Genomic DNA, 26,832 nt, shown 5'->3' on the forward strand with positions numbered 1-26,832 from the left:
AATACATGGGGCCAGATCGTGTCCCTTAGGAAAAATGGTCAACTACTCCACCTGGGCAACGAAAATACATGGGGCCAGAACGTGTCCCTTAGGAAAAATGGTCAACTACTTCACCGGGGCACCGAAAATACATGGGGCCAGAACGTGTCCCTCAGGAAAAATGGTCAACTACTCCACCGGGGGTAACGAAAATACATGGGGGCCAGAACGTGTCCCTTAGGAAAAATGGTCAACTATTCCACCGGGGCAACGAAAATACATGGGGGCCAGAACGTGTCCCTTAGGAAAAATGGTCAACTATTCCACCGGGGTAACGAAAATACATGGGGCCAGAACGTGTCCCTCAGGAAAAGCAAAACGGACACGTTCTGGCCCGGTTTACACTACTCAAGTGTAGTCACAGTAGTCAGTGTGACCCGAGGTTCCAAGTGTAGCGTCAGTGTGACCCGAGGTTCCAAGTATAGCGTCACAGTGACCCGCGGTACTAAGTGTAGCGTCACTGACCTTGCGTAACAGATGGAGTCAGTTGTAACAGGTCAGGACTTAGGGGGCATAACTTTGAATATTAAGTTATTTAATTCAATCAAACTTTATGGACGAATTATATGTAAGAAAGGCTCCACCTGATCCAAGGTTCAACATCGCAGCAAAATTAGAAAGGGAGAAAAAATAAAAAATGCATTATTCAACGATTTTTCAACATTCAAAATGACTACCAACACAACTGTCAACTGAAATAATTTCTATGACATTCAGCTATGACATTAACATATAATAAAGGATTTGTCTTGAGATAATCATCAAAAATATCATTAGTGCAGTAATACAATTTTTTCAGAGATTACATAAATTATGCAACAAAATGTTTACAGTTATTTCTAAAATCAACTATCTGTACCCGGCCACGCGTTGCTGTGACTCAACAACGCACGTGAGTTGCTGAGCCACAGCAACCTTTCCCTATCCCCCAGTCATCCCCACCATTCCCACCTCCCCATCTCCTCGTCCTCCTAACCATTCCTCACTCTACTGTCGCCTCGTCTCCCCATGATCCCCAAACTCCCCTGTCCTCTTATCCTACCCACCATTCTCCATTCCCCTGTCCCCTCGTCTCCTCCGTCCCCTCTTCCTCCACACCATATTCGCACGTCCCGTCCCCACGTACTATCACAATCCTCCCCTCGTCCTCCCCACTATGCCCCATTCCCTCGTTCGATGCATTTCCAAATTACATGATGTTCCCATCACTGGAAATATAAGAAAAACATGTAAAAAACGAAATGGAAAAACAATGAAAAAATAAATTAAACTATACTCACAAAATGAATGTTATGGTAAACACAGTTCAATTCCAACATAATGTCACACAAAATAATTAAATCAAAATGAAAATTAATCAAAATAAATGAAAATTGAATTTGTCAATGGAATCTGAACATATTTACTATAGTGTGTGTTGCAATTACGTGCAACAGATGGCACCGTTTTAAAAAAAACATGTTTTTACCCATCATAGGTGTGGCATCTATATAGTAGGTATATAAAAACACACGTATTCAAATGACACGCAAAATTTTGAAGCAATCATTGAAGAACTTTTGGAGATTACAGTGTGCATTGCTCTTACATCCAACAGATGACACTCTTTTAAAAAAGTTTTTTTTCCCATCACATACATGACATCTATATAATATGTATATAAAAACCCGCTCAGATGAGAATGGAACGTTGTGTAAAAATTTCAAAGCAATCGGTGAAGAACTTTCTGAGGTTAGAGATTTGAACAAATGAACTTTGAATTTTGATCACAGCCTTTAGATTCCTAGTTCTTTTTTGGGGAGATAATTCCTAGCTCTACCAGGTACTCAAAGTTCAATACACTGTGGTCACTCCTTCCCAAGGGCGCTTCCATCTTAACTTCCCTTGTATCCCACTCATTCAGGGTAAATATTAAATCAAGCATTGCTGGTTCATCTTCTCCTCTCATTCTTGTTGGTTCTTTGATGTGCTGGCTTAGAAAGTTTCTTGTTGCCACGTCCAGCAGCTTAGCTCTCCATGTTTCTGGTCCTCCATGTGGGTCTCTGTTCTCCCAATCTATCTTGCCATGGTTGAATTCTCCCATAATTAGTAGTCCAGATCCATTCCTGCTAGCAACAGGATCCATTCCTGCTAGCTGCTCTTTCTATTATGTCAATGGTGGCCATGTTTGTTTCTATCATATTCCTGTCTAGGTCTTCTGTCATTTGGTGGTGGATTATATATGACTACGACTATAATTTTTCTCCCTCCATTTGTTATGGTATCTGCTATGTAGTCACTGAAACCTTCACAGCCCTGAATAACCATCTCCTCAAAATCCCAGCCTTTTCTTACCAGCAGAGCTACACCACCCCCACCTCTTTCTTCCCTCTCTTTCCTCATAACATAATAGTCCTGTGGGAGCACTGCGTTTATCTTTTTCGTTAGCTTTGTTTCTGTGAGGGCTATTGTGTCTGGGTTTTCCTCTAGTACCTGTTCTCCAAGCTCATTTGCTTTATTTGTAATTCCATCTATGTTAGTGTACATTGCTTTGAGGCTCACTTTCTTCTGTCCCTTTTCAAATCGCCTTATTGGTGAGTGTTCTGCTGGTGGGGCAAGCTGTTCCATGGGTGTGAGGTGGATAACAGGGTCTCAGAGGATACTGGGATGAGGGGTGGGGGATCCAGTGAAGGGGGAGGGACAGAGGGTATGGGGTGAAAGGGGAGGGAAGACAGGAAGGAAAGGGGGGGAGGGAGGACTTGGCGGGAGGAGGGGAGGGGTAGAAGGGTGGGGATTGGGTGTGGGGGGAGGGAGATTCATCTGAACATTTGAGTGGGGGCAAGGAGGGTTTGGGATATGTCCACGTATATTAATCACTATGTGGATCCAATGTAGTTTTCTTCAGAAAACTTGTAGATTTTAACACTGTCTTTGAGGGAGCCGATCGGCCGAGCGGTCAGCATGCAGGACTTGTGATCCTGTGGTCCTGGGTTCGATCCCAGGCGCCGGCGAGAAACAATGGGCAGAGTTTCTTTCATCCTATGCCTCTGTTACCTAGCAGTAAAATAGGTACCTGGGGTGTTAGTCAGCTGTCATGGGCTGCTTCCTGGGGGTGGAGGCCTGGTCGAGGACCGGGCCCTGGGGACACTAAAGCCCCGAAATCATCTCAAGATAACCTCAAGATAGAAGCCTACCATCTCTGGGGCTATTTGATTAAATCATTTATATCGCACTGCACTGCACCTGATATTAAGTCCTTAGTTTATGACAACGAATAAGACAACTGAGAAGTGTTGCTGGAACACGAGTACAAGCACCCAGCAGGCGACCTTGGCGACCGAGGGAGAGTAATGAGGTAACGCTTCACCTATGTATTTCCCCAGTGTCATGGTTGGCAAGTTCACCCGAGAGTGAGAGGTAAGGTTGGATTTTCCCACTCACCAGGGGCACAATTCAAGGCCAGCTCTTAGTAGACTGGGGGGCCCCAGGGCGAGTATTGGTGCTCTGGTAAGGGGGGGAAGGCGAAGACCCATGTGAATAACACTAACTTCATAAGGAAAGAAGGGGACGAAACGTGACGCCATGTTTTATTATAATTGTTATGCGAATAGTGTATTTATGCAAGTTGTTTTAATTGCTTAAGTGGAACTGATTCAACTGCGTTTTAGCCCAAATTGTGTATATGTGTAAGTTCTGTATATGTTGTTTGAAAAATAGATCCACGTGAGCAAGTGTGATAGTGTATTTGGTTTATATGTCAGTGTGTGTGTATTTTGTGAAAATCATTTTTATGAAATTGTGTAATTTTAGGTAAAGTACGTTTTTTATTGTATGAGCATATATGCAAATATCATACTTTGTGTAAATGTCATACTTTGAGGATACATGCAACATTTGCGTATATGGTATATTTTTGGTGTGCAACTTGCATATTTTGTGTAAATTACATATTGTGTGTAAATGGTATATTTTGTGTATATTGTATATTTTGTGTGCAACTGGCATATTTTGTATGTAATGGAAATATTTTGTCTAAATGCATATTTTGTGCAAATGATACATTGTGCATAAATGGTATATTGATGTGGAAATGTCATACTTTGTGCGTAAATGCCATATAGAGTGTAAATGTGTTAGTTTTATCATGCATGTTTTAATTTGTGCATTTTTTAGTGTATGTATGTACAAGTGTACCATTTTGAGTGACTGGTGTTAAATTATAATTCCAGTGTGCCTTATCACAAAACTTAGCTTTTTATTAATCACTAATATATTTCATTGTGACATAACCACATTGGTTTATTCATATGAATGGTATCTAGATGGGTTTTTATTCATGTAATTCCCCCTCCCCATCCGGCCCGTTGGCGCCGTGATGGGGCTTGGTGGACGGCTGCCAGTGTGATGCTCTGTCGGACAGTCCTCTGGCCTTTTGTGACCTTATGCTCCTGCTGCTGTCTTCTCCAATTGTGCTGGAAAGCTTTTCCTTTTCCTTATGTTTCGTTTTTCTCCCCCCTCTTCTCCTATCTGTTTGTCGTTTCCTGCCGACCTTTTGCTTGTTTTGGTTATTCTTTTGGACTTCTTCTATTTTGACGTCCGGGTGCTTGGGGAGGCATACTCTTGCACCCGTAGAACTGTAGTACCCAATTTCGAGAGCGAGGGAAACCTTTTTATTGTCAATCCTCCTTTCGTCACTGAACCCAATCCTGATGGACTGACGGTTCTTAAGGTGGCGTTTGTCGGGTGTATACTCACGACGCACCCCAGCGAGCCCGGCATGATCGGCAATGGCTTCTTGTTAGGTGTCCTGCCTCTAATTATGGCTCCATGGTGGGTATGGGGGCACATTCGTGAATGAATATTTTTCTTTTTGTACCTATGTCTAATTCTGTTCCTCATTTACCTTCTTCAGGCTCGTGGGGTAGGTGACCAAGCCCCTGAGTCGGTCTGTATTGGAAGACCGGGCTCTGTAGCCTCCGCTGCATTGAGCCCTGACCTTGCTCCTCCTTTGGCCTCTCTGACTACTCCCCTCGGCTCCCCTCCCTCCTCTGTTGTTGGGTCGAGCCCCAAGTCCCCAGTGGTGTTACTACCTCGTCCCCTGGCACGGCTCAGTCTCTTGTTGTAACTACTGCGCCTTTTAACCCCTCTCTCTCTGGGGGTTCTCAACGTAGTCCTCGACATGCACACTTGCTCGATTCCTTCCCGTTTTGATGCACATCAAGCCTTGGTTGGTACCGTTCGTGGGCCAAATACTTTGATCTCCTCCCTCTTGATTCTGCTCCTCCTGACGATTTCTCGCTTCACAGGCTCCTTGCTGATTCCGTGGATGCCTCTGTAACCTTCAACCCCACCCGTCTCGGTACACGTGTCGTTGCTGCTCCTTCTCAGGCTGCGGCCTCCCGCTTGGCTGCTTTATCCTGCCTTAACGAGACCCCTCTTCGGGTCTCCAAGAACGCGCAGTTAAATGCCAGTGTTGGCACTATTCTCCTCCCTCCCCATGTTGCAACCGGTGTTCGGAATCTGCAAGACTGCCATGATATTCAGCATAGCCTTGAAGCCCAGGGCCATTCTGTCCTCCGGGTAGAGACGTTTACTCGTCCCCCTCGTGGTCGTCGCCGTCAACCCCTTCGGATTGTGAAGATTACCTTTGATAGTAGGACCCTTTCACCATCTGTCATTCTTGCTGGTGCCAGGTGCTCTGTCCAAGAGTACATTCCATCTCCTAGGCTCTGTAACAAGTGCTGGAGGTTTGGGCATTGTGCCCTCCGCTGCTCTGGGTCTGTCGCTCTGTCCTTTGTGTGGAGGTGAAGGTCACTCTAAGTCGGAGTGCTCTTCTCGTCAGGCTCGTTGCCTCAACTGCAGTGAGGCCCATCCTGCCTTCTCCCGTGTGTGTATCCATTACAAGCTTGAGGAAGCCGTCCTCAACCTGAAGCTCCAGGCGCGTTTATCTTTTCCTGAGGCGAGGCGCCAGGTTTTGCCGGCTCTCGCCTTATGCTAACGTCTCGTTTGCTCACGTGTTGCGGTCTTCCTCTCCTCGTCCTTCCCACCTTCCTCAGACTCGCAACCTTTTCCGGGCCTTCAACCCTGATACGCCCACTGCCCCCTCCTCTGTTCCTTCGAGTTCTGTCCCGAAGGGTCCCCCTCCTGGTCCTCTGTCTGGGGTTCCCCTTCTTTTTTCCCGGTCTGTCATGTCTCCTGTGTCTTCTTCCTCGTCTCCCTCTGATCCTCCTTCCCCTCCGTCTATTGACACTCCCTGCCGCCTGTCGGTGTGGGCTAATGTCCATCGCTCTCCAAACGGCCGTCGTGTGTGGTCTCGTTTAGCTTCTCCTGTTGAGATGCTGGAATCCATTACCCTCCCCAGGGGGTAAGAAGGCTTGCCTTTCTTCCTCGGCCCCTACTTCTGCCTCTATCGCTCCTTCCCCTCCCATTTCAGTGGTTGTGCCCCCTGTTCCTGCTATTGAGGTTTCTTTGGCCCCTGCTTCCCTCTCGGTTGGTGTCCTTGCTCAGGTGCACTCCCTGGTTTCTGCCCCTCCCTGCTTCTGTCCTTGACCCTCGGTTATCCCCTCCTCTTGGACCGCAGTTATCATGGTTATCCCCCAGGGAGGACGAGTAGGGTTCCTCTGGGAACCCTACTCGTCACCCCCTGGTCGGTCCTCCAGCTTCCTTCCCTCCTTTACTCAGTTTACCCATGCCCCTAACTGATTTCGCTGACCCTGACCCTGCGCTTTTTTTTTAATGTGCTGTGTTCCCTTTTCGCCTTTGTTTCTTCATTGTTATATGTTGCTGTCCTTCCTCTTTTCGTCGATGTCTATTCTTCAGTGGAACGTTCGTGGTTATTATGCCAATTTCCTTGAAGTCCAGCTTCTGATTTCGCGGTTTTCGCCCTTTTGTGTCTGACTTCAGGAGCCGATGCTTGGTGCTCGTCCTTGTTCGCTCTCATGGCTATTCCTTTCTCCACCCCCCCCCCCCAGCTGTTGCTGGGGCTCCTAAATCTTCTGCTCTCTTCATTCGCTTTGATGTTCGCTTGTCCCCCTTTTTCCTTCACCTCTCCATTGTTCTGCTGCTCGTATCTTTGCGAGGAAATGGTACACCGTTTGTTCCCTCGAGTGTCCCGCTTTCTCTTCCTGATCTGAAACACCTACTGTACTCCTTGATAGAGCCTGTGCTCCTGCTAGGTGATTTCAATTGTCGTCATTCCCTTTGAGGTGATGTTCAGACGGTCACCCAGGGTCACCTTCTTGAACCGTTCCTTTCTTCTTCCCTGTCTCTTCTGAATTCTGGTGAGCCCACACATTTGGACTCTCGGACTCGCACTCTTTCCTGTCTTGATCTTTCTCTTTGCTCGTCTTCTCTTTACATAGATTTCACATAGCAGGTTCTTGATGACCTCCATGGCAGTGTCCCTTTCCCCATCCTTGTTACCTTATTCTCTTCTTACCCTCCCCTCTCCTTACCTAGGTGGCAGTTTGCTAAGGACGACTGGAACCTATTTACCCTCAGTGCTGCTCACTGACCTCTCCCTTCTGCCTCTCCCTCGCTCTCTCCTACTTTTTCCGAAACTCCTCTTCTGAAGATTTGCAACATAGCGGGTAAGTTCATTCCAGATGTCTCGCAGGTCCTTCACCTACGTGGTAATCTTGTGGCGGACCCGTTGCAGGTCGCTACCGAACTGGGGACCCCCTTTTCTTTTTAGCTGTGGTTTTCATCTTCCCCAATCTTTCCTTCTTCGTAAACCTGTTCTTGAATCTTGTCCTTTTAGATTTCAGTACTCGTCTTCGCGTCCCTATAATGATCCCTTCTCTCTCTAAACTTTGGTCTACCCTGGCCCTATGCGGTTCTACGGCGGCGGGCTCCGATTGCATTCATTATGAGATGCTTCGCCATCTCCCTCCATGCACGTCTCGGTATTTACTGAATCTGTATAATCGGATCTGGGAGTCGTCGTCAGTCCCTGAGGACTGGCTCCAAGCCGTTGTCCTCCCTGTTCGCAAACCAGGGTCTTTGGGAACATCCCCCAAGGACTTTCGCCCTATTGCCCTCACAAGTTGGCTACAAACTCTCTGAGAGTATGATTAAGGCTTGTCTGATGTGGTTCTTAGAGCACGATCACCACCTCACCCTTTCTCAGTTAGGTTTCAGCAAGCACAACAGATGTCCTGGTGAACATGGAAGTCTATAATCGTACTGTTTTTGCTGCGAAGACCTCCGTTGTTGCCATCCTTTTTGACCTGGAGAAAGCTTATGACACCTCTTGGTGATATATTTTATCCCAACTTCATTCTTTTTGCCTTCGTGGTCAACTCCCTCTCTTTCTCCGCAGGTTCCTCTCGTCGTTTCTTTCGGGTGAGGCTTGGTGCCGCGCTCTGTGCCTCTTTTCTGCAATACGAAGGTGTACCCCAGGGTAGTGTTCTGAGCACTATTATTTTTCTGGTTCCCGTCATTGGTCTTCGTTCCTCTCTTCCTTCAAGCGTCTTCTCTGCTATCTATGCCGAAGATCTTACCCTTTGCTGTAAGGGTGATTATTTGCCTCTCCTTCATCGCCGGGTTCAACTTGCGATTGATGCCGTGTCGTCTTGGGCCACCGACCATGGCTTCAGGTTCTCTACGTCTAAGACTTGTGCTATGATTTTTACTGGGAAGCATGTCGTTCTTTGTCCTTCTTTGTTGCTTTTATGGTCACCCCGTTGTGTACAAAGATTCCTCTAAGCCTTTGGGGTTGATTTTTGACACTCGTTTGTCTTGGTCGCTTCATATCTTCTACCTCAGTGTTGAATGCTCTAAGGCCCTTATCCTCCGAGTATTATCCCATACATCTTGTGGAGCAGATAGGCGTGCACTACTTGCTTTACATTCCTCTCTCGTCCTGTCTAAGTTCGATTATGGTTGCCCTGCTTACTCGTCTGCTTCTTCTCTTCGCCGTCTTAATTCTTTGCACCATACTGGGTTGCACTTCAGTTCTGGTGCCTTTCGTTTGACTCCCGTCCTCAATTTGTATGTTGACACTGGCTTCCTATCTCTCCAGGACTGCCGTGATCAATACTGTCTTCTCTATGTTGAGCGGTTCTTGCAACATCCTTTCTCTCGCCTCTGTCGTGCTTTAACTTTTGCCCCACCTGAGGTTCCTGTTCCTCTTCCCCAGCTCCCTCTTTCTGTCCGAATATCTCGCTTACAAGATTCTCTTTCAGTTCATATTTCTAGTATTTCTCCTAGAGTTGTTCCTTCTTGGCCCCCGTGGAGTCCCCCCCTTCCGCAGTTTAGTACATCCTTAACCCTCCTCACTAAAGCTTTCACCGCTCTACAGTTCTAAAATGCCTTTTCCTTGAGCACTTTTCTTCTTACTCCCACTCCGTTTCCGTCTTCACCGATGGCTCTAAGTCTACGGACGGTGTAGGCTATTGTTTTTCCTGATCACACTTGTGTGTCGTTTACCTCCGGAGACTAGCATCTTCACAGCGGAACTTTTTGCTATTCTCTATGCTCTTCGTCTCCTGCTTTCTCGTTGTCAATCTTCCTTTGTAGTTGTTGTTGACTCGTAGTGCCCGCACTGACTTTCGGGTCCTTTAATCCGGTTCATCCAGTGGTTGTCGAGATCCAGCATTGGCTGTTTCTTGTTCACAGTAAATTTAAGTCGGTTGAGTTTTGTTGGGTTCCCAGCCAAATTGGTGTCTCTTTAAATGAGCGTGTGGATGCTGCCGCCTGGGAAGCTGTCCACTCTTGTCCCATCTCTTGTAAAGGTATTCTTTATTCCGACTTTTACCCGGCTATCCAATCCTGCATCCTTACCTGTTGGCAGGCTTGTTGATCTTCTGTTACTGGAAAAAAAACTGTGTACTCTTAAGAGTTGTGTGTCCTCGTGGCCGTCCTCCTACCACCGTAACCGGCGATGGGAAACAGCTCTGGTGACGTTGCATATTGGCCACACTCACTTAACTCATGGTCACTTGATGGAGCACCGCCCTGCTCCTTATTGTCCAAATTGCATTGTCCCTCTTACGGTCGTGCATATCCATGTTGAATGTCCTGACATCCGGGACGAGCGTGTCTTTTGTTTTCCGACCTTCCCCCACGTGATACCTGGTTGATACCTGGTTGATGGGGTTCTGGGAGTAGTTCTACTCCCCAAGCCCAGCCCGAGGCCAGGCATGACTTGAGAGTTTGGTCCACCAGGCTGTTGCTTGGAGCGACCCGCAGGCCCACATACCCACCACAGCCCGGTTGGCCCGGCACTCCTTGGAGGAATAAATCTAGTTTCCTCTTGAAGATGTCCACGGTTGTTCCGGCAATATTTCTTATGCTTGCTGGGAGGGTGTTGAACAACCGTGGACCTCTGATGTTTATACAGTGTTCTCTGATTGTGCCTATGGCGCACCTGCTCGTTACTGGTTCTATTCTGCATTTTCTTCCATATCGTTCACTCCACTACGTTGTTATTTTACTGTGTAGATTTGGGACCTGGCCCTCCAGTATCTTCCAGGTGTTTATTATTTGATATCTCTCTCGTCCTCTTTCTAGTGAGTACATTTGGAGGGCTTTGAGACGATCCCAATGATTTAGGTGCTTTATCGCGTCTATGCGTGCCGTATATGTTCTCTGTATTTCCCCTATTTCAGCAATCTCTCCTGCTCTGAAGGGAGAAGTGAGTACTGAGCAGTACTCAAGACGGGACAACACAAGTGACTTGAAGAGTACAACAATTGTGATGGGATCCCTGGATTTGAAAGTTCTCGTAATCCATCCTATCATTTTTCTGGCTGTCGCAATATTTGCTTGGTTATGCTCCCTAAACGTTAAGTCGTCAGACATCATTATTCCCAAATCCTTTACATGCTGTTTTCCTACTATGGGTACATTTGATTGTGTTTTATACCCATGTATTATGTTTAAGGTCCTCATTTTTAACGTACCTGAGTACCTGGAATTTATCACTGTTAAACATCACATTATTTTCTGATGCCCTAGTGAAAACTTTATTAATATCAGCTTGAAGTTTTTCAATGTCTTCAGCCGAGGTAATTTTCATACTGATTTTTGTGTCTTCTGCAAAGGATGATACGAAGCTGTGATTTGTATTTTTGTCTATATATGATATGAGAATAAGGAAAAGCAGCGGTGCAAGGACTGTACCCTGAGGTACAGAACTTTTAACTGCACTTGGACTAGATTTTATATGGTTGACCGTTACTCGCTAAGTCCTGATTGACAGAAAACTGAGTATCCAGTGTCCTACTTTACCGGTTATTCCCATTGACTTCATTTTGTGTGCTATCACGCCATGGTCACATTTATCGAAAGCCTTTGCGAAGTCCGTGTATATCACATCATCATTCTGATTTTCCTCTAATGCCTTAGTGACTTTGTCGTAGTGCTCAAGTAGCTGTGAGAGGCACGATCTTCCCGCTCGAAATCCATGTTGGCCGGGGTTGTGAAGGTCATTGGTCTCCCTGAAATTGGTGACCTGCTCCTAATCACTCTCTCAAATACTTTTATGTGCGATGTTAGTGCAACTGGTCTATAATTCTTTGCCAATTCTTTGCCAATGCTTTGCTTCCTCCCTTGTGTAGAGGGGCTATGTCTGCTACTTTAAGTGCATCTGGTATCTTCCCCCGTGTCCATGTCCAAGCTCTTCTTCCACACTATACTGAGTGCCTGTGCTACCGGTACTTTGCATTTCTTTATAATATTGAATTCCATGAGTCTGGACCTGGGGCCGAGTACATAGGCATGTTTTCAATTTCTCTTTCAAATTAGTGCGCTCGTGTTGATATCAGTTATATTTACAGAGGTTTGAATATCGTTTGAATATCACGCCTTTTTTTATCCCACGGTCGCTTGTCCCTCGATAGTGTTCTTTGTGACTCATACTTTTGATATCGTTCGCCTTGTGCGTTTCTGTTCTCATATTGGCATCCTTGGTGATATTTAGCGCCCTCTGATTATCCCGCACATTTGATGGTGTTACATAGCCTTCCCGGTTTGGTGCCTTCTTTTGATAATTACCTACTTTTGTCAATATGTTAATGAGAGGTTTGGAACCCTCACTGGAACCATTTGTAACGTCATGGGCGGCTAATGCATCGTACTCCATTGGTGTTGCAGACCTCATTGGGGATGACGACGTTTCTATTAAGGTTGAGAATATATGAAGGTAAATACAGAAGGCCTATTTTACCCATTACGAGGCAGTTTCTATTTATATTTAACCCAATCTAGATCTATATGTACACTGAGTATTTTGATTGGGTACAGATGTTACAGTGAGATGTATTTTTGAGCATTAATGAGATGTTAATGGGATTAGCAGTGTGGGGATGATAAATGTTAATGTCTGAGAGATATAAAATAATATACACTGTGGAAGATACTGGAGGGCCAAATACTAAAACTTCACAGTAAAATAACAACGTACTGGAGTGAACGATATGTTAGAAAATGCAGAATAGATCCATTGAAGAGCAGGGGGTGCCATAGGCACAATCAGAGAACATTGTACAAACATCAGAGGTCTACAGTTTGTTCGACACCCTCTCAGCTACCATAAGAAATATTGCCGGAACCGCCATGGGCATCTTAAATAGGGAACTAGATTGTTTCCTCCAAGGAGTGCCGACCAACCGGGCTGTGGTGGGTATGTGGGCCTGCGTGCCCGCTCCAAGCAACAGCCTAGTCGGACCAAACTCTCAAGTCAAGCCTGACCTCGGTCAGGGTTTGGGGAGTAGAACAAATCCCCTTTTTTATAAATTATATAACACATTTGCATGTACTTGGAGACTCTAACAGGGGTGAGTAGTGTTTGTGTTTTAAAATGAGCTGGAGATCCTATATGGTTTCCTACTAAGACCCTCTGCAATATAATTTCCTATGTTTAATAATTAAAAAATTATTTGAGAATGGGGAAACAATAAGAAAATGTACTTGAATATTACTGAAAACGGGATTATTATGGTAAGATTATGGATGACGTCATTGTACATAGGCTTGTCGGAAGGCAGCCTTTTAATCCTCTTGCCATAAATATTGAAAATGGGAATATATAAACGATATTAGAACAGTCATACAAGGAAGATGAAACCTGGATGACGTTAACCATTAGTGATGTCTGTGCAGGTTCTCTGACGTAACGAATTCAAGTACGATGGGAGGCGGCCTTTTAATCCCCCATTTTGTAGAATTATAAATTGATTGAAGAGAGAGGACGATAATTGATTTTATAAGGAGATTGCGTAGTACTGTCGAATAAAAATAGAATATGATGCGTGGAAAAAAGAACTGAAAACATCCCGGACTAGGCGTCGCCGAAGTAACAAAAAATGACCAGGCCAGAGGATTCCAGGGGCAGTTGTCTTGGTAAAACCTTGGCGCCAACTCGCTGCAGGAGCGTTTTTTTCGGTGAAACCCAGGGAGCCAATTCGCTGCAGGCGGAAAAAGCAAAACTGCAGAGAGTTGGCACCGTTTACACTATTGCATACTACTCCATTCTTGTGGTGTTCCATACTTCATCCATGTGGTGTCCACACTACTCCAATTTTGTGGTGTTCATTCAGCACAATTTTTGTGATGGTTGCACATTACTCCATTCTTGTTGGGTTCTATACTATTTCATTCATGTGGTATTCCATATTATTTCATTCTTGTGGTGTTCCATACTATTTCATTCTTGTGGTGTTCCTTACTGTTGGAAATTTCCAACACTAACACACTACCATTGCATTATAATACATCATTATTATATACTAATTACAGTAGCTATTAATTTCACTAACGGTAGTGTTAACATAAATTAATATTTCTTTATCTGAACCTATTGATAATATTCTCACATCGAGAGGCAGGATTGCGTCAGATATGTCCATCTAAACATATTTATTACCAATATGTTAGAGAATTGAATGTGGTTCTCTAAAATTATCAGTATTCCGTACAATAATTAACTAGGGATAATATAGCTACCAATAATCCAAAACCGAGATATATTAACTGAAATTATTATTTAAGTAGCAGTTTATCTGTTACGTGCGAATGCTAAGGAAATAAAATTTCTCTCCATTTCTCGATTAACACCATTTAACGAGAATATTATTTAATTACCTATAATTGCAACTCGGTTCTCATTAACGCATTACATCAGTATTACATGGAAAAGAATTATCCATGATTAGTAACTTCTGTTGTGAATGCGAGAGATGAGTTGAGGGAGGGCGGAGAGATGCCGCCATTATTCGCCATGCTGCTTCGCTAGAGATGCCAACAATCACATCGTGCGTCCTGGGAGAGTCGATTTCCATCAATACTACGTTAGGCCCTTGCATTTAATCGACCTAGGAGCGTGTAATTGCTCCAGTAGCAATCTAGGATCGCTTCGGTGGACAACCAGCAGGTTACGTGCCTTAGTATTGTTTATATTGAGTACTCTTTATATCCTTGTACTGTGCACTGTCCATCGTTATGCTACGCGACCTCCCCAAACAATAAGTACGTCCATAAGGAATTAAATTTATTCCTTTTATGGCATAGTGAGGATATTAGATAGGTGTAACCAATTAGTATATTCAGTTGAAATTTCAGCTTGTGTTGTAAGTGGTCGTGGTCTTCATGTTCCCACGCCAAGCTTGAACTCACGTGTTGCAGTAAGTAGCAGACGACGCCATTACACCTCTACCTCTCCATTCACCATTACAGCTGAAACCTTTTCTATTATTTCTTTAATTGAGAAAATTCTAGATCAGTCAAAAAGATTTAGTTTATTTGATTTGAGATATCTAACGTAATATGTTAGCCTCATAAGTCAAATGAGAATAATTGCTTGGTTAATCAACATAATCTTTTTACCATTAATCAATTTAACTAATGTTTCTTAATAGTATTTAGTAGAATTACTAATTTTTATTCGAGGAAGAACCAGCCTTGATGAAGCGTACTGGGAGTAGATTACTTCTAGTATTAACCCCCAATTTTGTGAAGGATGGAAAGTTTATTCTCGAACATTAATATTATACAGCCCATAGAGGTTTAAAGAATAATCTTTAATAGTTTCCTATCCATAGGCACTGGTATTTCAGTCCTTATCATTTAACTTTATCTGTTTCCCTTTTCAGTCAAAATAGGGTGGTCCTTCGATTAATTCAAATTAATTATATATCAATCAATTAATAGAGTAAGCTTTCTTCCCAACACAAAAATATGGTCCTTATCGAACTGGATGTATTACAGTTAATACCATAATCATAACTAATTACTGTGTGTGTAGTAATCTAGGCTAACCACATTTTATTAATTGTGCCTACCGGCAGAGTACCACATAGGTCAACCTAGTACACACCAATTTATTTGCTGCTTATATCTCATGTATAAAGTAGCACTAGTGGGACACAGTCAGTTGCCCACAACACTCACACTGAGGTAAGAATCTTCAGGTCACCAGGAGCAACAGCTCACAATTTCTATAATAACTCCACACTAATACCTGCGTTAGAGTGGCCTCACCATCTAACTATTATTTATTTAGGTGGTATTAATATCCATCCTACTCGACACCCAGCTGAGGTAATTAATTACCTTAAAACAATAATTTCCTTATTCAAACTTGTTAGCAGTTCAGTAGTGTTCACATTGGTGGAACCTCGCCAACTAAGCAGTAATAATCGTTGGGGAGTGAGTCCAGAATATTACCAAAGAGCTGCCAAATATATAAACTTCAGGCTGAGAAAGAGAGTACGATTGAATGCCACTTACATTCAATTTACAGCCAGACCATACAGGCAAAACCTGGCAAGAGATGGTGTACACCTGTCAGGCGAGTCTAGGTCACATGTAGTTGACAAGTTGGTCAACACAATCAACCACCATAAAAGGCTGTGGCTAGCAAGCCAAAATTAACTGTACATATTTGTATTTTCACCTGCGTGTGCAAGTGCACATTTATAAAACTATAAAATCTAAAAACAAAACTAAAACACAGCACAACTATATATTCACTATTGCACCATAAATTAATCTATGCCAACCTTTATTAGGTAGGAATTTAGGCTGTGATTGTGCCGAGTTTTGCACAAATGCAGATTAAATAAATTAGTAGTTTCTTAGGTAGAAATTCTTAGTCTTGGACTAGTCAGTAGTGCACACACTATTCATTCTTGTGCTGGCCCTACCAAGGGTGGGATTCAAATTTTATGGTAACTCTGATTAGCGTATATCCATATCAATTATTTGTGTGTATGAATTTTGAGTGCTGCTGACCCCCTCCCCGCTCAGCTCGTTGTCGCCGTGTGGGGGCTTAGTGGGCGGCTGCCGGAGTGTGATGCTCCTTGGGACAGTCCTCTGTCCTTTTCTAGCCTTGTGCTCCTGCTGCCGTCCTCTCCAATTCTGCTGGGCATCTTTTCCTTTTCCTTCTGTTTCATTTTTCTCCCCCCTCTTCTCCTATCTGCTTGCCGTTTCCTGCCGACCTTTTGCTCGTTCTGGTTCTTCCCTTGGACTTCTTCTATTTTGACGCCCGGGTGCTTGAGGAGGCATACTCTTGCACCCGTAGAACTGTAGTACCCGACGTCGAGAGCGAGGGGAACCTTTTATTGTCAATCCCCCTTTCATCACTGAACCCGATCTCGACGGACTGTCGGTTTCTTAAGGTGGCGTTTGTGGGGCGTATACTCACGACGCACCCCTAGGAGGCCCCGACAAGACCGGCGATAGCTTCTTGTTGGGTGTCCTGCCTCTAATTGTGGCTCCATGGTGGGTGTTGGGGCACATTCGTGAATGAATTCTTCTTTTCGTCAAGATGATAACCCCTGTTTCGGCTTCTTCTGGTTTACCTTCTCAGGCTCGTGGGGTGGGCGACCAAGCCCCCGAGTCGGTCCGTATTGGAAGACCGGGCTCTGTAGCCTCCGCTGCATTGGGCCCCAACATTGCTCCTCCTTTGGCCTCTCTGACTCCTTCCCCTGGCTCCCCTCCCTCCTCTGTGGTTGGGTCGAGCCCCAAGCCCCCAGTGGTGACTACCTCGTCCCCTGGCGCGGCTCCTTCTCTAGTTGTAACTACTGCGCCTTTTAACCCCTCTCACTCTGGGGGTTCTCACCGCCGTCCTCGTCACGGCCGCCCTCGCTCGATTCCTTCCAGTTCTGATACCTATCAAGCCTTGTTTGGTCCCGCTTCGTGGGCCAAATATTTTGATCTCCTCCCTCTTGATTCTGCGCCTCCTGACGATTTCTCCCTCCATCGACATCTCATTGATTCCGTGGATGCCTCCATTACTTTCAACCCCACTCGTCTCGGTACACGTGTCGTTGCTGCTCCTTCTCAGGATGCTGCTTCCCGCTTGGCTGCCTTATCCTGCCTTGGCGAGACCCCCGTTCTGGTCTCGAAGAACGCTCAGTTGAATGCCAGTGTTGGCACTATTTTGCTCCTGCCCCATGTTGCGATCGGTGTTCGGGACCTGCGCGACTGCCCCGACGATATTCGACATATCCTCGCTGCCCAGGGCCATTCTATTCTCCAGGTGGACACGTTTACTCGTCCCCCTCGTGGTAGTCGCCGTCAACCCCTCCGGGTTGTGAAGATTACCTTTGATGGTAGGACCCTTCCACCCTCTGTCATTCTTGCTGGTGCCAGGTGCTCTGTCCAGGAGTACATTCCTTCTCCTCGGCTCTGCAACAAGTGCTGGAGGTTTGGGCATGGTGCCCTCCGCTGCTCCGGGACTGTCTCTCTCTGTCCTTTGTGTGGTGGCGAAGGTCACTCTAAGTCGGAGTGCACTTCTCCCCAGGCTCGTTGCCTCAACTGCGGTGAGGCCCATCCTACCTTCTCCCGTGCGTGTGTCCATTACAAGCTTGAGGCAGCCGTCCTCAACTTGAAGCACCGGGAGCGTTTATCTTTTCCTGAGGCGAGGCGCCAGGTTCGCCGGCTCCCGCCTTATGCTAATATCTCTTATGCTCGCGTGTTGCGCTCTTCCTCTCCTCGTCCTTCCCGCCTTCCTCAGACTCTCAACCGTTTCCGGGCCTTGGACCCTGATGCGCCCACTGCCCCCTCCTCTGTTCCTTTGGGTTTTCTCTCCCGAAGGATCCTCCTCCTGGTCCTCTGTCTGGGGTTCCCCTTCCTTCTACCCGGTCTGTCGTGTCTTCTGTGTCTTCTTCCTCGTCCCCCTCCGATCCTCCTTCCCATCCTCTTCCTCCATCTATCGGCTCTCCCCACCGCCTGTCGGTGCGGGCGGATGTCCATCGCTCTCCTAACGGCCGTCGTGTGTGCTCTCGTTCGGCTTCTCCTGTTGAGACACTGGAATCCGTTGCCCGGTACGTAGTTGCTGGGACACCGGTCTCTTCAAGTCAGAAGCGTAAGCCTGGCTCCTCTCCTTCCTCTTCCCCGGCGGGTAAGAAGGCTTCGCTTTCTTCCTCAGCTCCTTCTTCTGGCTCTGTTGCTCCTTCCCCTCCCGTTTCAGTGCTTGCGCCCCCTGTTCCTGCTATGGAGGTTTCTTTGGACCCTGCTTCCCTTTCGGTTGCTGCTCTTGCTGGGGTGAGCTCCCCTCTTTCTACTCCCCCTCTTCCTGCTGCTGTCCTTGACTGCTCCTCTCCGTTGTCTCCTCCTCTTCCTCCTCCTCCTCCTCCGGACCCTGCCCGCCCACCTCTGATCTGTTCTCCCGTTTCCTTCCCTCCGTCTTTGCTCAGTTTACCCATGCCCCCTGACTTTGCTGACCCTGATCCCGACCCTGATATTCTTTAACGTGCTCTGTTGCTCTTTTGCCTTTGTTTCTTCCTTGTTCTCTGTTTTTGTCCTTTCTCTTCTCGTCGTTGTCCATTCTTCAATGGAACGTTCGGGGTTATTACGCCAATTTCCTCGAACTCCAACTTCTGATTTCGCGGTTTTCGCCCCTTTGTGTCTGTCTACAGGAGCCAATGCTTGGTGCTCGTCCTGATCGTTTTCGTGGCTATTCCTTTCTCTCCTCCCCCCCAGCCATTGCTGGGGCTTCTAATTCTTCTGCTCTCTTGATTCGGGCTGATGTTCCCTTTGTTCCTTTACTTTTTCCTTCGCCTCTCCATTGTTCTGCTGCTCGTATCTTTGTGGGGAAATGGTACACAGTTTGTTCCATTTATCTCCCCCCGAGTGTCCCGCTCTCTCTTCCTGATTTGAAACACCTCCTAGACTCCTTGCCAGAGCCTGTGCTCCTGCTGGGTGACTTCAATTGTCGTCATTCTCTTTGGGGTGACGTTCTGACGAATACCCGGGGTCGCCTCCTTGAGCCGTTTCTCCTCTCTTCTTCCCTGTCTCTTCTGAATTCTGGTGAGCCCACTCATTTGGACTCTCGGACTCGCACCCTTTCTTGTCTTGATCTTTCTCTCTGCTCTTCTTCTCTTTACTTAGATTTCACGTGGCAGGTTCTTGATGACCTCCATGGAAGTGATCATTTCCCCATCCTTGTTTCCTTTTTCTCTTTTCGCCCTTCCCTCTCTTTCCCTAGGTGGCAGTTTGCTAAGGCAGACTGGACCCTATTTACCCTCAGTGCTGCTCTCTTTGACCTCTCCCTTCTGCCTCTCTCTCGCGCTCTCCTCCTTTTTCATGACACTGTCTTCAACGCTGCCCTCCGCTCTATTCCTCGCTCTTCCTCTCGGGGTCCACGGAAGTGCGTTCCCTGGTGGAATGCGGACTGTGCTCGGGCTGTCCGCTGTAAGCGTGCAGCCTGGAAGAGGCACCGCCGTAGGCAGACGACCGATTCTTTTCTTTTCTTTTCGGAAAGCGAGTGCGGTGGCCCGTAGGGCCATCCGTACGGCTAAACGTGAATGTTGGGCATCTTATGTCTCAACAATTACGTCCGAAACCCCTCTGGCCCAGATCTGGAAGCGTATCCGCAAGATAGCGGGGAAGTTCGTTCCCGATGTTTCACCGGTCCTTCACCTCCATGATACTCTTGTGGCGGACCCGTTGCAGGTCGCTTCCGAACTGGGTTCCCACTTTTCTTCTGTTAGCTCTGGTCTTCATCTTCCCCAATCTTTCCTTCTTCGTAAACCTGTCCTTGAGTCTCGTCCTTTAGATTTCTGCACTCATCTTCAGCTTCCTTATAATGATACCTTCTCTCTCTCTGAACTTCGTTCAGCCCTGGCCCTCTGCGGTTCTATGGCGGCGGGCTCCGATGGTATTCATTATGAGATGCTTCGCCATCTCCCTCCGAGCACATCTCAGTATTTACTGAGTCTGTATAATCGGATCTGGGAGTCGTCGTCAGTCCCTGAACTGGCTCGATGCCGTTGTCCTCCCTGTTCGCAAACCGGGGTCTCTGGGTACTTCCCCTAAGGACTTTCGCCCTATTGCTCTCACAAGTTGTGTCTGCAAACTCTTTGAACGTATGGTTAACGTTCGTCTGATGTGGTTCCTGGAACACCATCACCTCCTCTCCCCTTCTCAATTTGGTTTCCGCAAGTGCCGCAGCACGACAGATGTCCTGGTGAACTTGGAGGTCTATATTCGTACTGCTTTTGCTGCGAAGACCTCCGTTGTTGCCGTCCTTTTTGACCTAGAAAAGGCTTACGACACCACTTGACGTTATCATATCCTATCTCAACTTCATTCTTTTGGCCTTCGTGGTCATCTCCCTCTCTTTCTCCGCAGCTTCCCCTCTTGTCGTTCCTTTCGGGTGCGCCTTGGTACCGCTCTCTCTCCCTCTTTTCAGCAATACGAAGGTGTGCCCCAAGGTAGTGTTCTGAGCACTACTCTTTTTCTGGTTGCCCTCAATGGTCTTCTTTCCTCTCTTCCTTCTGGTGTCTTCTCCGCTCTCTATGTCGATGATTTTACCCTTTGTTGTCAGGGTGATGATTCGCCTCTCCTTCAACGCCGGCTTCAACTTGCAATTGATGCCGTGTCGTCTTGGGCCACGGGTCATGGCTTCAAGTTCTCTACTTCTAAGACTTGTGCCATGACTTTTACGGGAAACGGGTTGTTCTTCGTCCCTCTGTCACTTTATGGTCATCCCCTTGAATACAAAAATTCCGCGAAGCTTTTGGGGTTATTCCTTGACACTCGTTTGTCTTGGTCTTCCCATATCTCTTACCTCCTTGTTGAGTGCTCTAAAGCCCTTACCCTCCTTCGGGTCTTGTCCCATACTTCTTGGGGGCAGATAGGCGCACTCTCCTTGCTTTACATTCCTCTCTCGTCCTGTCTAAGCTCGATTATGGTTGCCCTGCTTACTCGTCTGCTTCTCCTTCTACTCTTCGCCGTCTTGATGCTTTGCACCATACTGGGTTGTGCCTCAGTTCTGGTGCCTTTCGTTCGACTCCCATCCTTAGCTTGTATGTTGACACTGGCTTCTGTCTCTCCAGGGCCGCCGTGATCGCTACTGTCTTCGCTATCTTGCGCGGTCCTTGCAACATCCTTCCTCTCGCCTCTGTCGTGCTTTAACTTTTACCCCTCCTGCGGTTCCTGTTCCTCTTCACCACCTCCCTCTTTCTGTCCGGTTATCTCGCTTAGAGGATTCTCTTTCCGTTCGTATTTCTGATGTTTCTCCTCGTGTTGTTCCTTCTTTGCCCCCGTGGAGGGTCCCTCTTCCGCGGTTTTGTACATCCTTGACCCGTATCACTAAAGCTTTTACCCCTCCTACGGTTCTAAAACGCCTTTTCCTGGAGCACTTTTCTTCTCACTCCCGCTCCGTTTCTGTCTTCACCGATGGGTCTAAGTCAGCGGACGGTGTTGGCTACTCTGTTGTTTTTCCTGATCGCACTTATATGTGTCGCTTGCCTCCGGAGACTAGCATCTTTACAGCAGAACTTTATGCTATTCTCTATGCTCTTCGTCTCCTGCTTTCTCGTTGTCAGTCTTCCTTTGTGGTTGTTGTTGACTCTCGTAGTGCCCTCATGGCTCTCGGGTCCTTTAATCCGGTTCATCCAGTAGTTGTCGAGATCCAGCATTGGCTGTTTCTCGTTCACAGTAAATTTAAGTCGGTTGAGTTTTGTTGGGTTCCCAGCCATATTGGTGTGTCTTTAAATGAGCGTGCGGATGCTGCCGCCAAGGAAGCTGTCCGCTCTTGTCCCATCTCTCGTAAAGGCATTCCGTATTTCCGACTTTTACCCGGTTATCCATTCCTCAGTCCTTACCCGTTGGCAGGCTTCTTGGTTGTCTGTTACTGGTAACAAGCTACGTACTCTTAAATGTTGTGTTTCCTCGTGGCCGTCCTCCTTCCACCGTAACCGGCGTTGGGAAACGGCTCTGGCGAGGTTGCGTATTGTCCATACTCGCTTAACCCATGGTCACTTGATGGAGCGCCGCCCTGCTCCTTATTGTCCTAGTTGCATTGACCCTCTTACGGTCATGCATGTCCTTCTTGAATGTCCTGACTTCCAGGACGAGCGTGTCTTGCTTTCCGACCGCCCCTCGCGGTCACCTGTCCCTCGATAGAATTCTTGGTGACTCGGATACTTTTGATATCGTTCGCCTTATGCGTTTTTGTTCTCGTATTGGCATCCTTGGTGATATTTAGCGCCCTCTGATTATTTTGCGTATTTGATGGTGCTACATAGCCTTCCCGGTTTGGTGCCTTCTTTTGATAATTACTTACTTACTTCCTTCAGTCCTGCAGGTCACAGGATTAGCTCGCACTGCGAGATATCTCAAACGAAACCGCATGAGGCTAGCAGATCACAATAAATTGACTACCTCACAGACGTTGGTATCCTACTAGGCGCTGACTATTATTATAAATTTATAACAGGATGCACCAGACAACACAGAATGAATTTGTTGTCATCAGCTGGAGGCAAATTGCTTACTGGACCAGTGCTTTTCCAACAAATAACAGCGTCAACCAACAAACTAACAATTCAATAGTGGTGTGACTAGGCTTGGAACAGTCACCCTTACATTTCAGAGAAATATCTGAAGATAATGAGTCTGATCCACCTGTACATCGTCTGTGGGTTTTAGACACTTTAGGTATTGTCCCTGATAAACCAAGCCCTGATGATACGTGGACTTACCAGCAATATCTGGACACAGTTGTCTATAAAGACAAACAATACTGGGTGAGACTGCCATCGAAGTTGAATCATCCACAACTTCCAGTTAATTATTTCATGGCAGCCTCTCAATTACAGTCTCAATACGGCTGAAGAAATAGCCAGATAAATTGAACATGCAAGTTACTCCTGCCTGTTTCTCCAGCTTATGCATCAACCTTTTATGGGGTACTGTGTCGAAGGCTTTACGACAGTCAAAAAAAAAATGCAGTCCGCCCATCCTTCTCTTTCTTGCTTAAGCTTTGTCACCTGATCGTAGAATTCTATCAAGCCTGTAAGGCAAGATTTACCCTCCCTGAACCCATGTTGATGGGTGGTCATGAAGTCTCTTCTCTCCAGATGTGTTACTAGATTTTCTCACAATCTTCTCCATCACCTTGCATGGTATACAAGTTAAGGACACTGGCCTGTAGTTCAGTGCCTCTTGTCTGTCACCCTTTTTGTATATTGGTACTACATTAGCAGTGTGTGTGTGTGTGTGTCTGTGTGTGTGAAAAATTAGTAGTAACAGTTGATTGACAGTTGAGAAGCGGGATGAAAGAGCAGAGCTCAACTCCTGCAAGCACAACTAGGGGAACACAACTAGGTGAATACACTACCTTTATGATAACCTTGTATGTACTACCACCTAGTGTATTATATCTTTCCTCTATGATTAACTTACAGGTATTACTACATGGTGTATTATACACTACACCTGTATGAGAACAGATGGAGGAATGCAGGAGTAAATTATCACGAAGAACTACCGCATGTGTCAGTGGGTCAACAGTTGCCGCAGGTGTTTGTGGGTAAACAGCTCCGGCAGGTGTTTCAGAGTCAACAGCTCCGGCAGGTGTATGTGGATCAACAGCTCCGGCAGAATTTTTTTGGTTACCAGCTCGAGCAGCTGTTTTTAGGTCAACGGCAGCGGCGGGTGTCTGTGGGTCAACAGCCGCGGCGGGTGTCTGTGGGTCAACAGCCGCGGCGGGTGTCTGTGGGTCAACAGCCGCGGCAGGTGTCTGTGGGTCAACAGACAACACAGAAGTTCATCCACAGCGAAACTTTTCATCTTACTGAAGAACAACTAAGAATCATCAACCATAAAATAAAAGCCAATCATGTAAGTAACAGTCATACGTTTCTACTTGCATCCAATCATGTAAGTAACGTCACAATGTGTGTACTTAGAGTGCAAAGAACAGCTTTGCGAGCCAGTCTACCATATTTAATAAATCATTAGAGTCGGGCAGAGTGTCAAAGTCGTGGCAGTTTGCTAATGTGGTACCAATTTTTAAGAAAGGAGATAGATCACTTGCTTCCTATATTTCCTTCCTCCTCCTCGCTTCCTTCCTTTCGATCATCCTACGCTGGACACGTTCAAGTGAATTTATATCCATTCTATATTACGGCGACCAAAACTGAACTGCATAATCTAAATGGGGCCTAACCAGATCAAGATACAGCTGAAGAATAACACCAGGTGTCTTGTTACTAACGCTTCAACTAATAAATCCCATTGTCCTATTTGCCTTATTACGAACATTCATGCATTGATCTTTTGGTTTTAAATTCTTACCAATCATAACTCCCAGATCCCTTTCGCAATCCGACTATGCAATCTCAACACCATCTAACTCGTATCTTGTAACTCTATCATCATTACCGAGCCTCAAAACCTTAAATTTGTCAGCATTAAACTGTATCTGCCAATCTTTAGACCATTTCAAACCCCTATAAAGATCGTATTGAAGTTATAGCGAGCCTTTTACCGTGATTATTTCCCTCCCGATTTTTGTATCGGCAAATTCGCAAGTGTTGCTGCTCAAACCTGAATCTATATCATTTATATATATTATGAATAACAGAGGTCCCAGGAAAGAGCCTTGAGGCACTTTATTTACAACATTATCCCAGTCTGACTTAACCCCCATTTATACTATGTTTCCTTTGGTATAGCCATGCCCTAATCCAAGTTAATATAGCACCCCCAGTACCATGAGCCTCTATCTTTTTAATCAGTCTTCCATATGGCACTGTATCCAAAAGGTTTGCTAAAGTCAAGGTACAAAACATCACAAACCTTACCACTGTCAAGTATCTCAACTATGTTGGAATAAAATGATAGCAAATTTGTTAAACATGAACGGCAATTTGTAAAATCATGTTGTGAATCATTTATTAATTTTTCAAGATGAAGACGAATGGTATTTGCAATTATCGATTCAAGTAAATCGATAATTGCAGGTTGGATTGGTTTGAGTTTCACTATTTGTTGAATAACATCCTCCCTGGTAACTGCGAAACTAGTCAACCTGTCCTCGTCCCCACCCACGTAAATTTGTTCAGCTGAAGGCATAATGATAAGTTCCTCTTTAGAAAGTAGAGATGAAATATTTATCAAAAATACTACTTCTCTCTTTGCTATCCATTATTTGACCTGTCTAGGTTTTTAATAGACCTATCCTTTCTCTAATCATAATTCGATATAACTGAAAAAACTTTAGGATTTGCCTTTGCTTGCTCTGGTATGTGAACTGCATAGTTTCTTCCCCTTCCCTGTCCAGCTCGTTGTTGCCGTGAGGGGATCTGATGGGCGGCTGCCAGTGTGTAATGTTCCTAGGGACGGTCCTCTGTCCATTTGTAGCCTTGTGCTTCTGCCGTTGTCCTCTCTAATTATGCTTTGGCAACTTTTCCTTTTCCTTGTTTCGTTTTTTTACCCCCTCTTCTCCTTTCTAATTGTTATTTCCTACCGACCTTTTGCCTGTTTTGATTATTCTTTTGGACTTTTTCTATTTTGATGCCCGGGTGTTTGAGGAGGTATACTCTTGCACCCGTAGAACTGTAGTACCCGACGTCGAGAGCGAGGGGACTTTCTTTGTCAATCCTCCTCTCCTCACTGAACCCGTTCTCGACGGACTGACGGTTCTTAAGGTGGCGTTTGTGGAGCGTATACTCACGACGCACCCCTAGGGGGCCCCGGCATGATCGGCGATAACTTCTTGTTGGGTGTCCTGCCTCTAATTGTGGCTCCATGGTGGGTATGGGACACATTCGTGAATGAAAGTCTGACCTCTCGTTGTATGTCTAATTCTGGTCCACTTATACCTTCTCAGGCTCATGGGTTGGGCGACCAAGCCATCGAGTCGGACAGTGTTGGAAGCCTGGGCTCCGTAGCTCTCTCTACATTGGGTCCCGAACGTTAGTCTTTTCCTGAGGCGAGGCGCCAAGTTCTCCATGTCTCCCGCCTTACGCTAACGTCTCTTATGCTAGCGTGTTGCGCTCATCCTTCTCCCCTTCCTCAGTCTCTCAATCGTTTCCATCTCTTACGCCCAGACACGCCCACCGCCGCATCTTCTGTTCCTTTGAGTTCTGTCCCGCAGGGACCCCTCATGGTTCTCTGTCTGGGATTCCCCTTCTTTCTGCCCAGTCTGTCATGTCTCCTGTGTCTTTTTCGTCTCCCCCCAATCCTCCTTCCCGTTCTTCTCCTTCGTCTATTAACTAACCGCGCCGCCTGTCAGTGCGAGCTGATGTCCATCACTCTTCCCAACTGCCATCGTGTTTGTTCTCGTTCTGCTTCTCCTGTTGAGATGCTTGCGTCTGTTGCCCAGTACATTGTTGCTGGGACGCCTGTCTCTCTTAGTCAGAAGCGAAAGCCTGGCTGCTCATCTTCCTCCCCTCCGGCGGATAAGAAGGCTTCGCTTTCTTCCTCGCCCCCCCCCTCCCCTTCCTCTGACACTCGCTCCATCCCCCTCCTGTTTCGGTGGTCACGCCCGCTGTTCCTGCTATGGAAGTTTCTTTGGCCTCCTCGGTTGCTGCCCTTGCTGGGGTGCGCCTCTTTCTGTTCCTCCTCCTCCTGTCC

At 46.2% G+C, this 26,832-nt stretch overlaps 1 protein-coding gene across 1 annotated transcript in view; it reads left to right on the forward strand.

Annotated features, from left to right (window-relative positions):
- The window catches only part of LOC138373265 (F-box DNA helicase 1-like), a 68,212-nt gene extending 43,999 nt beyond the window's left edge, over positions 1–24,213 (forward strand). Inside the window, exon 5 of the mRNA XM_069339306.1 lies at positions 23,658–24,213. Coding sequence (XP_069195407.1) covers positions 23,658–24,213 — 556 coding nt within the window. The remainder of the gene's footprint in view (positions 1–23,657) is intronic.
- Positions 24,214–26,832: the final 2,619 nt, after the last annotated feature.

Source organism: Procambarus clarkii, chromosome 41 (genome assembly GCF_040958095.1).
Source record: "Procambarus clarkii isolate CNS0578487 chromosome 41, FALCON_Pclarkii_2.0, whole genome shotgun sequence".
In the NCBI taxonomy this organism is placed as follows: domain Eukaryota; kingdom Metazoa; phylum Arthropoda; class Malacostraca; order Decapoda; family Cambaridae; genus Procambarus; species Procambarus clarkii.